This window comes from Schistocerca piceifrons, chromosome 1, assembly GCF_021461385.2.
Source record: "Schistocerca piceifrons isolate TAMUIC-IGC-003096 chromosome 1, iqSchPice1.1, whole genome shotgun sequence".
Classification (NCBI taxonomy): domain Eukaryota; kingdom Metazoa; phylum Arthropoda; class Insecta; order Orthoptera; family Acrididae; genus Schistocerca; species Schistocerca piceifrons.
This window is the reverse complement of record NC_060138.1, coordinates 301,060,162-301,074,980: the sequence shown is the minus strand read 5'-3', so window position 1 is coordinate 301,074,980 and position 14,819 is coordinate 301,060,162. Positions and strand designations below refer to the sequence as shown.

At 37.2% G+C, this 14,819-nt stretch overlaps 1 protein-coding gene across 3 annotated transcripts in view; it reads left to right on the top strand.

The window, feature by feature from the left end:
* Nucleotides 1-5,579: 5,579 nt before the first annotated feature.
* Nucleotides 5,580-14,819, top strand: part of LOC124799969 (juvenile hormone epoxide hydrolase 1-like) — a 53,831-nt gene continuing 44,591 nt past the window's right edge. The window contains exons 1-2 of one of the 3 annotated variants that reach the window (XM_047262959.1): nt 5,580-5,793; nt 6,479-6,665. In XM_047262959.1, the coding sequence (XP_047118915.1) occupies nt 6,480-6,665 (186 nt within the window). In that variant the 5' untranslated portion in view covers nt 5,580-5,793; nt 6,479. Of the gene's footprint in view, nt 5,794-6,445; nt 6,666-14,819 lie in introns of all 3 variants that reach the window. The other 2 variants (XM_047262960.1, XM_047262961.1) reach the window with 2 other exon arrangements.

Genomic DNA, 14,819 nt, shown 5'->3' with positions numbered 1-14,819 from the left:
CCTCTATGTACAGCGCGATCCTAACTAATAGTGAAAGAGAATTTGATAGTTGACACCTCTTCGTGTGTGGTCAACTACGACGATATGCGTGGTTTTGGAGTCCCAGGCGTCACAGAGCTATTCATTGTGTTTACCTCTAGCTGAGAAGGTGCACATCTTTCTACTGCTGAAGAAAGAATAAATATTTCACGTCCATCTTCAGCTATACGACAATAATAAAAAGTGCTGGGTTCCAATCCCTGCCAGCAAAAATGTCAAAAATGTTTTGTATCATCGTTTCAGGTTTCAATATTACGCTGATGGTGAACATATTTAATATCTGACATCTGATTGTGCTTAGTTAACAATTTATATAGGTACCAGTTTCTACTCCCCATCCATCACCACAACTTTACTTCTTGGTGTCCACACTTGTGCATTGCGCCTCATTACATACCTTTCATGTTTGCTTCTCAGGGGCAATACAAGCTTCACTGGGTTCCCAATGCAGTGCTAAACACATCGTCATTTATTTCCAGGTTCGGACATTTGACCTTGTAAACTGATACTGGTGATCACTTCAATATCTCACATCTCTTTATGCCTAGTCAAGTCTCGATCAGGCATGCAAGCTTTATTTGGTTAACAGTGGGTTCAAATTCGCGTCATGAACAACAACTCTTCATGTCATTTAATGAGTGTGATAATACTTCTGCATTGTCACTTATTGGAATGTAACTGGAATGTAAACAGATTCAAACATTTTCGCTTCTCGAATTTTGGGGCAGAATAACGGTAGTTACTATCAGACACAGTGTAATTTAAAAATAGTTGACATTTTCATGTAATGCATTGTTTACTCATTTGGAACCATATATTTGTGGGAGACAATCTTTGTATATCAGCAGAACTATTACTTGGTATGGATATTCGAATCATAAACACGCTTAATTCATCACTAAACTGTCAGGTTTACACAACTTTAATTGTAAGTGATAAAAAGTGGGCAATCAACAATCTAAATACTTATTTTTTGCTCTCATTAGTTTATATGAGGTGTGTGGTTAAGTATTCAGTATTCAGTACTCATAGTTTACACCGAGTCCTGGTACAGCTTCTGCCATGTGAATTCTGTATATGTTATTGTTACAATCTCAGAATTATAATAAATGTTAAAGTCTAGCTGTGTTGTGTCATCATTAGGTCCGTCCTATGTGGTATATTTTTGCTGTGAAGTCGGCAATATAGACTAGATTAAATTAGATTTGCTTTCATTCCAATTGATCCATAGTAAGGAGGTCATCCAGTATGTAAAACATGTCAGAAAAACAATACTATATGACAGATATTTACAACTACAACAAATAATACAAAATCAGTAGTTTCCACTGAGAAATTCATCAATGGAGTGGAAGGAGTTGGTCAATAATAAATCCTTTAGGCTTCTCGTGAACTGAATTTCATTGGTTTTATGGCTGCTGGCAAGTTATTGAAAATGTGTGTTCCTGAATAATGCACACCTTTTTGTACAAGAGTAAGTGACTTTAAATAATTGTGAAGATTATTCTTACTTCTAGTATTGATTCCATAAAGTTAGCTGTTGGTTTGAAAAAGTGATATATATTTTAATGACAGATTTCATTAAGTAATAAATATATTGGGAAGCAGTAGTTAGTATCCCCAATTCCCTAAACAGGCCTCTGCAGGATGTTCTTGAGCTCACACAACATATAACTCTTATTGCACTTTTTGTGTCCAGAAAACTTTAGCTTGGCTTGATGAATTACCCAAAATAATAATCCCCTATGTCATTACTGAGTGGAAGTAAGCATGTCATGCCAGCTTTTTCATGTTTGTATCCCATATGTCTGACAGAGTTTGCACTGCAAATAGAGATTTGTTTAGACACTTCAGCAGTTCTGAGGTGTGCTCCTTGCAGTTGAATTTATTACCAAGCTGTGATCCTAACAATTTAACTCTGTCCACTCCTGCTATCTGCTTGTCATCATTGGTTAGGCATACACTTGTGGGACACCCCTTACAAGTTCTGAACTGCATGTGGTGTGTTTTTGCAAAGTTTAGTGACAAAGAATTGGCTAGGAACCAGTGATTAATGTCCACAAATATTTTATTAGCTGATCTTTCTAAGACTACACTTGATTTGCTATTTATTACAATATTTGTATCATCAGCAAACAAAACAAACTTGTTATCTGGTAATGTTACTGATGAAAGGTCATTGACATACACAAGAAAAAGTTAAGGGCCCTAGGATGGAACCTTGTGGGACCCCAAGTGCAATTAGTTCCCAGTTGGATGATGTCTCAAGGCTTAACACATGTTTCTTTCCTAATAGCACCCTTTGTTTCCTGCCAGAGATATAAAATTTGAACCATTTTGCAGCATCTCCTGTTACACCTTAATATTCTAATTTACTTAAAAGGATATTGTGATTTACATAGTCAAATGCCTTTGACAGATCACATAATATACCAGTTGTCTGCAATTCTTTGTCTAATGAATTAAGTACATTTTCACTGTAAGTGTAGATAGCCTTCTCAATATCAGAATCCTTTAGAAATCCGAACTGCAACTTTGACAATATGTTATTTGTGATAAGAAGATTATAAATCTGATTGTAAATTACCTCTTATAAAATTTTTGAGAACCCTGTCAGAAGTGAAATTAGATGGAAAATATGATGCTATTTCTTTACCTTCCTTCTTACATAGTGGCTTAACTACAGTGTATTTCAAGCATTCAGGAAATATTCCACTGATAAGCAACTGGTTACACAGATTGCTTAATATGTTACTTAGCTTAGAATCACATTATCAATTAACTTTGCTGATATTTCATCATAACCAATAGATGTTTTTTGATTTTAAAGATTTTATGATGGACATTACTTCTGCTTGGGTAGTGAGGGTCAAATTCATATTATGGAAGTTACTTGAAATGTCTGGTCTGAAGTATCCCATGGCAGCATCTTTTCAGTAAGAGTTATAACATGTTTGTTAAAAAGTTCTGCAACACTATACACATCTGTCACCAATGTATCATTTACTCTTAATGCTATTTGTCCCTCTTCATGTCTGGTTCTACCAGTCTCCTCCTTCACTATATCCCATATTGTTTTTATTTTGTTATCTGATATGACTATCTTTCCCTTGTAATATATTTGCTTTGATATCTGTATTACAGTCTTTAATATTTGCAGTATTTCTTGTAATGTGCTATAGCATCAACATCAGAACTGTTTTGGATTGACAGATACAGTTTTCTTCTTGTTTTACCAGATACCTCTATTCCTAGAATAATCCATGGCTTCTTTGTAGACTTTGCTCTAACCTTGGTTTGTTTTGAGGGGAAAATGTGTTCAAGTAAGGTAAGCACTTTATTAGCAAAAGTGTTTATTTTTCATTCATGCCATGAGCATTGTAAACGTCACTCCAGTGAATGTCCCTGAAGAGTGTCCTAAAATAATCAATTTTTGCCTTATTGATTGCCCTCTTGAGTTCAAATTTAACAGATTTTGTATCCTGTTCAGTATTAACATTTAACAGTTGGAACTGTGTGTCATGGTCTACAAGGTCTTTCACTATTGGTTTTGTACTATAATTTTGTTCCTTGGACTTTTCTATAAAGATATTATCAATGGCTGTTTGTGAGCAATTGGGTACCCTAGTTGAGAACTTTACAATGGTAATTAAGTTGAAGTTCTTATTGGCAGAGTCTTTAAGGAAATCTACATTGAAGTCACCAGCAACCACAATTTCTTTGTTTTTGGTTGTTAAATGTGCCATTACAGCTTCAAGGTGGTTTATGAACAGGTTAAAGTTACCTGCAGGTGCTTAATATACACTTCATATTATGAAGGATTTTTTGTGAAATCCTACTTCTGTTGCACACACTTCCATATGCTGTTCTAGGCAAAATTTATGAATGTCTATGTTCTTAAATTTATGACAGTTCCTAGTGAATGTGACAACTCCTCCTTTCCCCATTGATGCTCTACAAAAGTGAGATGTTAATCTAAACCCTGTAACACTTAAAAAGTTCTATACCAGTTGTCTCATGATGTTCAGAGAGGCAGGTTACGTAAGCTGGATTTGAGGACTCTAGTTCATCTATGCAGATAATTTATTCATTAATTTTATTCTCGGTCATCAAATATTTTGATGCAATAAAGATAGTTGACATTTCACACTGACTGAGTTAAAATTGGGTAGAGTTGAAATTTCTGTTGATTGTTGAAAATTCTTAACCAACAGCTGTTTATGCTGATTTAATAAGCTAGAATTATGTTTTTTTGGTTTCTTTCTCACACTGAAGTTTCGTCTCAATCCTAACCTCTTTTAAAACTTAGTTTCTTTCTGTCCTCCCTACCCTAAAAAGGGACTTTTCTGAACCCTGTAACCACTGGTATTTTATCACTCATGACAGTGACTCCCCCCTTTAACTTTTCTGCTATTTTCTCACGCCAGTTTATCCTTCCCTTTCCTGTTGAGGTGAAGGCTATGCCTACCATAATCCCACCTATTGAGAGAATCAACAGTAACCACACCAATGTGTGACCCTGAACCCAACATAAGCAGCCGTTCCAACTCCAAATTAACTCTCCTGACAGAAGAGTTCAAATGAGGTCGGTCTTGGCGCCCAAGAACAGATACAAACTCAACACTGGTACACTTCGATGCTGATGTAATCTTTGTGAGGTCACACTCTATGCTGTACCCAGGATCTCTGTCAATACTATTTCCTGGCCCCTCACTATAACCACGGTGTCTTCCTTAGTGAAATATTTTCAAAGTGATCCTAAATTCTCTGTCACCTGCCCTAGACCAGCAGGTAAGTTTAAAAAAATTGGTGACCTGGTGTTCTGATCCTAGTTCATCCTGTAAAAGTTGGCCAGTACCTCTTCCAGGGGAACTACCTAACAACAACATTTCCTTTCTCTTTACTGATTTCCCTACATTATTACTTTTCAATTTGCTGCTGGAAGTTTGTTGTGCCCTGTCTACACCTGCAGCTGCTTTCATTACTGTAGGGTCAGTTTCTGTACACGGGCTATCGCCTGTATTTGTCACACTTACAGCACGGATGGTTTGAAAATGGACGCAGGCGTCCGATGCCAATCACCATCAAGAAATAAAAAATAGATACTTCTCAATGCAACTTATGACGGAGTTACAACCACTTACTTTAATTATAAGACAAGTTGCTGACATATTTTTCAACTGCAGCATGCTGCTAGTTCGAAAATACACTTCGTGATAAAATACATAAGAGTGAAATGTACAGTAACAGTGCAGCAGAACAATCGTGAAAAGTCATTTGGGAACATCTGAGGGCATTGACACAGCGGTAAGCTTCTAGGCCTATCAAATTAATTCAGTACACTTTTTGCACTGTTTTTTTTCCTTAATTGTCCCAGTTTTCCTATACTTTTTCAAATGCCCAGTTTTTTAATAAAAATGAAATGGACATAGTAACATAGAAAAAATATGTGTATGTATGAATATTATTTATATCGATGGTGCGCAAAGAGCTACACTGTATGTGCTTGTATCGATGTTTCGAATGAAACGTAACATATCGACAGAACAGCGCGACACGGATACGTCACTGAGTTTCAAAAAGTGTTTAATAACATTCGTGATAAGGAGGTATAGTTAGGTTCTGCCTTTGCCAGTACTTGACGTTTGCTGAGTCACCTGTTGTAATGTCTTGATTAAGAAGCATAGTTAGACACTGAAACAAGAGTAAACCATAGCTGTCACTGTCAGTGAAAAAGAGTTTGTTCTTTTAAAGGTACGAGGTCCCAAAAAGATGCACGTAAAAACATAATTTCTATCGAAATAACACTTGCCGTTAAGAGCGCCTGCGTTTGTATCTGTCTCACAAAGCGTTAAAATGCAAGAAAAATTATTGTTTTGTGATATGCAATATTTCTGCTGATATGCCGGTATCAGTGCAGCCCACATCTAAATTTCCAAGATCTGCCTTTGTAAGGAATACTTTATTAAGGATGTTTTCGCTGTGATTTTATGGTGGTGTCCGTTCAGTTGGTATATGTATTTTGTGACCTAAGAGATTTATTTCTTAAGTGTAGTGCCTAGGCAGTAATTCAGAAAGGTTTGACACCTGAACATGGAGGTTTCAAAAACAGTATTTAACCTCCAGAGAACGAAGAAACTAAGTCAGTATTAGTGACTTCATGAAGTTTCGCATTTAGATTTTTCCTCCATGCAGATTGATTGATTTTTACTTGGTTCTATTTGATTACATTTTGTGCAATGTATGTGCTTGTAAACAGGACAAGTCAACGTAATCCAATGTCTCAAGTATACATATTACTGTACAAAAACTCAAACTGGCGAATAGGGTAGTAATGTTACCCACATTGTTTCATTTGACAGCACCAATTGTGTACATAGTAAATGGTCTTTTTTTGGTCTTTTAGAAAATATAAACTCTACAATTAACTTTCCCTCAGAATGGGCGCCGTAGGAAGATACGGATTCTTCATTGTAAGCACACTGGGGCTGTTTAGTGCCATATTTTGGACATACATATCACAAGTACCACCACTTCCGGAAATTAAACCTCAATGGTGGGGTCCACGCCAGCCTCAGGCAGTCGACAGATCGATAAGACCATTCAAGATAAACATATCAGATGAGGTAATAAATTATTTTTAATTTTCTGTGCCTTTTATAAATTTGTTATATAAATCTCATGTTCAATAAATCTCATTCGTCAGATTTTTTTCCAGTAAACACTCCATGTAGAATCCTATTTGTTTTTTCTTAATTTATTATTAAGCTAGGTGTAACAACCAAAAAATATTACGCTTGGAGTGTTGTTAAGTTTTATGTTCACCACTGGAGCCGTTATCTTCCTACATGAATTTTTTTTAGGTAAAAATAAGGAATGTGTCATTCTGAGTTAGTGTCAAAATTTTGATAAAAGCTATAGTGGTTCAGGTTCAAATTCTGGTACAATACACAGTTTTAATCTATTTTATTTGATCACTGCCAACACCTGCAGTCATGGTTATTATGCTTGTATGAAGAAACCAACAAACCCTGCACCCCTCCCTCGTCACTGTTGCTACCACTGCTATTGCTGCCACCACTTCTCACCCTCCCCTATTCCATCCCAGCAGCTGAGAGAGGTTAGAAACAAGAATAAAAACTTGACATGCACATAAAGCAATCAACTGTTTAAACAGAAGAGAATTTCCTGTTAAAACTGCCACAGCCTTCATTGTTGGTACGTTGTGGACTTATAATTATGGGTGCAGACATGTTTATTGTCACAATAGCAGTTGGCTCAGATTAATCTCCATGGCAGCCAAATTGTTGGCAAATACAAATGTCGTAAACTGAGGGTCATTCTGGCTAAGGATGATAAAACTGGCAGTAGCCTAGAAATTCGATTGTGACACTTTCTACTACTAGACCACCAATGTAAGAGAACTGTGGTACTCATGACTTCGGAAGAATTATTATTGATGACCTGAGAAGTCTTCATGGTTGTCTTTAATGCTGTTTAATAGTAATAATTATGATAAACAATATAATTTATTTGTAATAAAATACTACGGGAAACATTACATTTGAAACAACTGCTACATACCTTACCCTCACAGTATGGTAACTTGTGCATTGTATTCTTACATTCTCATTCCATTTGTAGATCTATATCGACACAGAGTAATAAAGCTGCTTGTAAACTTGCATTACCAGAAATAGAATGGTGCAGTTGTACATACTACTGTGTTTTTTGGGTCAGTGGGTATGATTTGGCAACTGCTTCACGAGGCCAAACTAGAAAGCAAACATGCAGCTTCCTAGGAGAAGCATCATAATGAACGTCTACTGTCCCCTTTTGTCTGTCAAGGACAGTATTGGTCTTGAGTGGCAGGATCTAATATGTTTTGATAAGTCAGTATTTTTATAGAAGAATGATTTTCCAGTATGAGTGTATAGGCTGCACAGTGTCTATTTTGACACCAAATATATCTGCAGGACACCACAAATTGGCTGGTTTGTAAATGAAGTGTTCCTGTGGACTTTGAGTGCTTCACCGGATAAAGAGACAACATGGTGCTACCAAGTATGTCTGCATTATGAGTAATATTGTGATAGCATTAGGACAACAACTGCAGTGGTTGACAAAAATTTGGAAACACCTTGAAAAATGCAATCTTGAAATTAAATGTAGATGCTAGCCAATCCTGCAGGTTGTGCTGTTGTATTTGACCATTAACAGTGCTTGTGCAATATCCGCAATACATTGCAAGCACCCAGTTGTAGTCAGGACAGTGAATGCATTATATCAGAGCTAAGTCAAACATGCGCATTTTGTTGCTACTTGTATGGTGAGTGCTTCTGTGACCAAGATAGCTGAAGGGCTTGGTGTTTCAAGAGGCACCTTAGATTGATCTTTTATACAGGAAAAGTGGAGAAACATCTTCCACAAATCACAATGCAGACAAAAGTGCATTGAATGATCATGGCAAATGGTCATTTAAGAGGATTATGATGGAAGAATAAAAGGATGACAGCTGCAGAAGTCACTGCAGAACTGAATGTTGCGCTTGTGAATCCTGTCAGCACCAAAGCTTGGTGCCAAAGTCATGAAACCTGGTCTATTAAGCAATGGAAGAAAATCATTTAGTCGGATGAGTCTTGTTAAACACTGTTTCCAACTTCTGGCCAATTTTACATTACAAGAGTAAAACTTGGTAAGGGTTCGGCAGTGATTCTTATGACATTTCAGAAAACTTTCCCGCAACCAATATTCTTTTTCATCTTTTGTGATTTATTTGTAGATTCTCGTCTTCTCCATTACCTAACCTTTAATTAACAACTATACTTAATTCCATACCAACTACTTCTAAGTCTCCTAACTGAGCATGTGGTCATTTATATAACCATTTAACAGTGAGGTTATTCTTTATTACTTTGTTAAAACTTACAATATAATTACAATTTTATAACCGAAATTATCTCCCTACAAGACTTGTATTAACATTTGCTTGGCATTTAACACAATTACAGTGGCAATTTTTATCAACATTATTCTTTTTTGTGAAATTAGCAAACTAATAACATTATCATACAGAAGAACTAGAATAGTAATTAGTGGAATCATCTTTCGAGGGAAAATCTATCTTCAAAATCTGACATTTACACTGAATGAGGTAGCGCAGTGGTTAGCATACTGGACTGTCATTCAGGAGGATGGCCATTCAAACCCATGTCCAGCCATCATGATTTAGATTTTCTTTGAATTCCCTAAATTGCTTCAGGCAAATACCATGGTGGTTCCTTTGAAAGAGCATGGCTGATTTCCTTCCCCATCCTTCCCTAATCCAAGCTTGTGCTCAGTCTCTTATGACCTGTTGTCGACGGGACATTAAACACTAATCTCGTCCTCCTCCTATTTGAAAATTGCATGTATTACTTGATGTTAACAATACAATGTTTTATGTATTCCTCTTATTTGACTTAGTCAGCTACACTGCTTGACTAAAAAAGTGAAGAACAATATAGTCAAATTTACAAAGAACTTAGCAGTATGAGAGCTGACCACAACTGTTCAAATGTGTCATTGATATCCTGAATGTTGGTGTCAAAGCTGGTCCCACACTTTCTATCACAGACAGATCTGGGGATCTGAATGGCAATGGGAGTACCCCAACAACACATAGACAGCTGCTAGAGACACATGCTCTGTGTGGACAAGCAACATAAGGAAGCAGGATGTCTGTGATGTACCAGTGTCCCATCAGGTTACACTCAAGTCATCCCTCAGCTGTGACCTGAAGTCATACCTATGGCTCTCCACACCATGATGCCAGGCTTAACATCAGTGTGCCTATCCAAATAGTTGGAAGAATGGGAACACTGCCCAGGTCCTTGCCACACTCGCCAACTATGGTCATTTGGGGTAGTGCATCACTCAACACAGTGCAGCCACATTCATCAGCAGTCCATGTTTCTTGGTCACAGCACCACTCCAAACACAGTTCTTTATGTTAACGGCAACCTAAACATGGGACAGTAATTACCTAGTCCAGCTGCTGCTAGTTGCTGCCTAATGGTGTGGGATAGTACAGAGTGCTGCAATGAGTCAGTTATTTGTTCTTGGGGGCAGATGTGAAGGGTTGAAATGTGTCTGGTGCAGAATATGGAGATCCTCACTTGTGGTGGTCAGACATGGTTGACTAGAACTGTGACAAAGAGTATACCTGCCCTCATGCTCCCAAGCAGTTAAACATCCACTGCACCACATCTGAATGCCGCAAAAATCTCTACATTGCATGATTCAACTAGGTGACTGAGTGGAGATTCATGATGAGGCCCATTTCAAACACTGTTAGGTGCAGATAAAACTCTCTTGCACAAATACACAGTATTTCTTTGTCCTTCTGTGACCACTCAATATCTGACAGTGTTATGCCTCGTATGTAGCCTACCAGACGTGTTAATAACTCTAAGCCCAAACAACACTAACGTACTCTGGTGCCTTTCTACTTGTCACAGACAAGTGCAACTCTTCCAGTCCACTGCAGCTGCCTAATGCCGTTTCATAGGATGTTGATGGTGAGGGAAGAGGGTGTGGACCACATCTGCTCAACATATTTTGAAATCTTGTTCCAGAACACTTCTATGTGATAAACAGTAACTTATATGAGTATGTAATATGTCAAGCTCACCCACATATATGTTCAATATTATTTTAACAGTATTTTCATTTTGATATTCTGCCTCTATATACTGAGGTGACAAAAGTCATGGGATACCTCCTAATATCGCATCGGACCTCCTTTTGTCCAGTGTAGTACAGCAACTCAATGTGGCATGAACTCACCAAGTTGGAAGTTTTCAGCAGAAATATTTAGCCATACTCCCTGTATAGCCGTCTGTAACTGCAGAAGTGTTGCAGGTGCAGGATTTTTTGCACAAACTGACTTCTTGATTATGTCCCATAAATGTTTGTTGAGATTCATGTTGGGTGATCTGGCTGGCCAAGTCATTTGCTCAAATGATTTAGCCACCCAGATCACCCAACATGAATCTCAACAAACATTTATGGGACTTAATCAGGAGATCAGTTCGTGCACAAAATACTGCACCTGCAACACTTCTGGTCACAAGCCTGGTAGAGGTGCTGAAGGTGATGTCATGCGGTTAGCGTAGGCACTCACGTTAGTTGTCTGCTGCCATGACTGATTAATGCCAAATTTCATTACACTCTTCTAATGGATACATTTGTCGGTCATCCCAAATTGATTTCTTTGATTATTTAATACAGTGTTGCTTATCTGTTATCATCGACAACTCTTCACAAGTGCTGCTGCTCCCAGTTGCTAAGTGAAGGCTGTCAGCCTTCTCTCGGAATATTGAATTCCCTAACGATTCTCAAAAACAAATGTCTCATTCCACATTTAATTCTTGTTGTGCTTCCGTAATCACATCGGAAAGCTTTTCACTTGACTCAGCTGAGTACAAGGAGAGCTACACCAATGTGTTACCCTTTTATACCTTGTGCATGTGATACTACCACCATTTGTATATGTGTGTGTCGCTGTCCTGTGACTTCTGTCATATCACTGTATACACGCCTCAAAATCAAAATGAATAAACCTAAACAGTTGTAGAATTATTATGAAATGAAGTTAATTGTTTCACACTTACAATTTAATGTTGAAGAATAGGGCATCTCCTGCAAGTGTTCTTTATTTTAGCAGTGCTATCTGTAAAATCCAAAGAAAGTAACACACAACAGCAATGTTAATAATTAGAAAGTGGTACACTACTACTGTAATGACATACTGGTTTGTTTTTATTCATTTACACTGTTTGTGAGATGGTTAAAATCCACATCCAGCCACCCTAATTTAGGTTTTCTGTGATTTCCCCAAATATCTTCAGGAAAATGCAGGGATGTTTCCTTTCAAAGGGCATGGCCAATTTTCTTCCCAATCCTTCCCTAATCCAGTGGGACCAATGACCTCACTATTTTGTCCTCTTGCACCAGCCACCCAACCAACCAACACTGTTTGTGGACTGCAGCATAAAAATGTTCAAAGCAAAGAAATCTCTGGCACCAGTTAAATGTTAGATTTGACACAATGAACAAATCATGCCATCACTGTCAAACAGCTGTTCAAAAACCTCTTACTTCGCTCTACTGTATTTCGCGCTTGGGCACTTAAATCAGTTACATCTACTTGACTCGTCTAAATGTTGCAGGGAATTTGTGGTAGAACACATTTGGATTAAAGGGAATCACTTACTGGAAAGCAGAATTATTGAGTTGTCAACAGGCACACAAGAAAGAGGAGGAAAACTTGCTAGCGTTTGGAGTAATCCTTTATCGAATGAGAGCAAAATTACACACACACAAACACAAGCGATAGGGAAAAACAAACAATTAAATCTTTACATGTGAGCTCTGATATCTCTTATTACAATGTTTCTCCCTATGTAGAAATAAAATATTTTCAGAAGAAAGTTGTGGTTGAAATTTGGTGAAAAGACCTTACTGCACTGAAAAATGCCTTGGTTTTAATAATTACCATCCCAACTCATCTGTAATAACCTTGATACTTACTCCATTATTTGCAGTAACAGAAAATGAGCTTTCCTTCTTTGAACTTTTTTTTTGTCTCCATCAATCCTGCCGGGAACAGATCCCGTAGCATGCAGCAGTGCTGCAGAAGAGAATGGACAAGCATAGTTTATGAGTCTCTTTAATGGATCTATTGCATCTGTTAAGTGTTCTGCCAATAAAATGCAATTTTTGGTTTACCTTCCCCACAATACTATCTGTGTGACCATCCCAATTTAAGTTGTTTATAATTGTAATCCATAGGTATTTAGTTGAATTGACACCTTTAGATTTGTGTGATTTATCATGTAACTGAAATTTAATGGATTCCTTTTAGTACTCATGTGCATGACCTCTACTTTGCATTATTTAGAGTCAGTTGATACTTTTCACACCATACAGATACCTTGTTTAAATATTCAACCTCATCTGCAAACAGTCTAACAAGGCTGCTCACATTGTTTCATAAATCATCTATACAGATTAGTAACTGCAGAGGCCCTATAACACTTGTTCAGGAAATGCCAGATACTGCTTCCATTTTAATAGACGAGTTAGACTTTCTCCATTCGACATGTACATTGTTGTCAGTATATAGTCACACTGGTAATTACTGTAGCAAGTAAACATTTGTAGACTTTAAGAAGGCATACGACTGTCTCCGTAGACCTCCTGTATTAAAAAATTTAAGGAATTTGGACAACATCCAAAACTAATTAAACGAATGGAACTTATTCCAACCAACACCACATCAAAGGTGGAGTTTAGAAGAGAAATTTCTGAACTAAGGAGATTGCCTATCACCATTATTGGTTAAACTGTTCAGTGGAATATGAAGTCTGAGAACCAAACCAAAGAACATAACAATTAGAAGTGTAAAAAATTATATAAGTTTAATATTCAAACGGGTGTGACGAGTTTTAAAAAAAAAGCATGTTTAGGTGCATGGAATATTCAGTACTCCACCTATAATGAGACATTGTAATTTCTGTAGGAATCAGTTAAATAGTTATATTTTGGAGTAATATTATTATATATTTGTTTCAAAAGCTTTAAACAGCACCTGAATGAACGAACGCGTGATACAACAGTAAGAAATACATTTTTAATTCATATATGACTGATATTTAACTTATAACTAGTATAAAAATGACTATAAATTAATTTTAATTATTTGATGTTAACTCTTTAGAAATATATTGTGCAGTCAATCTCCTGTTGGTATGTAATCCACGTATGCTCTCTAATCAGATATGGTTGACAAGTAAACTTGTTGCTTCACACAAGCTTTTGTTGTGGAGTTGTCTTTTTCCCTCCCGCGCACATGGCAGTGCACTTTCTACCTCTTCTCTGATGGCCCTGCTGTGTCAATGTCTTCTTCTGAAGGGAATTTTCTTCTTAGAAATTCCGAAATATTGGTCAGCAGTAATATGATCTATTTTTCAAGTGTTCATTCATCAGCTCAGATGTTTCTGGTTTGGAAAGTGAATGTAAAATTTGGCAATTTATCCCAACTATATTTAGAATAGTATAAAACAACACCATAAGGCATCTCCTTGTAATTCTGGAAACAGAATATCCTGATACACTTTTGTGTATTGAATCCAGTTCTCCTCTCGAGCGATTGTAATCGGTAATGATTGGCTTCCCTGTTTTCTGGTCGATATCATCCATGTTGTTCACTGTGAATGGGAGTATCAATGAGTGATTTCTTTTTGTTTAGTGCGACAAAAGAGAATTGTTACCTTGAAAGCCAAATTTAAACACTCTGACAGGTTGGTTTTTTAGAGGCAAAAATTGAGGCAGGATTGTCCTTTTGTTCAGGCAAAGAGTGTCTAGGTCGTCAGTTTTTGTCTGTAACATGTTCCACTAATTGGCAGCTCATGTACCAATTATCAGTGGTCACCTTTGTGTGTATACCTTTGATATGACTGACACGCTTTTTCTTATGAGTTCCGCTGAGCTGTTTGGTACTTGAAATGATCCATCCATCAGCTTTCCCACAAAGTATATTACTGATGTAAAAACTCTTTGCGCCACACGTGGCAAATATTTTTATCCCATGTTTGGTGGGTTTGGATGTTATGTGTAGCAACCAGAACTGAGTGAGACCAGAGCGCACTGATCAAAAGGCCGACAGTTTCAATGGGGAATCAGCAGTACAACACAGACACACACAACAGGGACAACTGACAACACAGACCACAAGG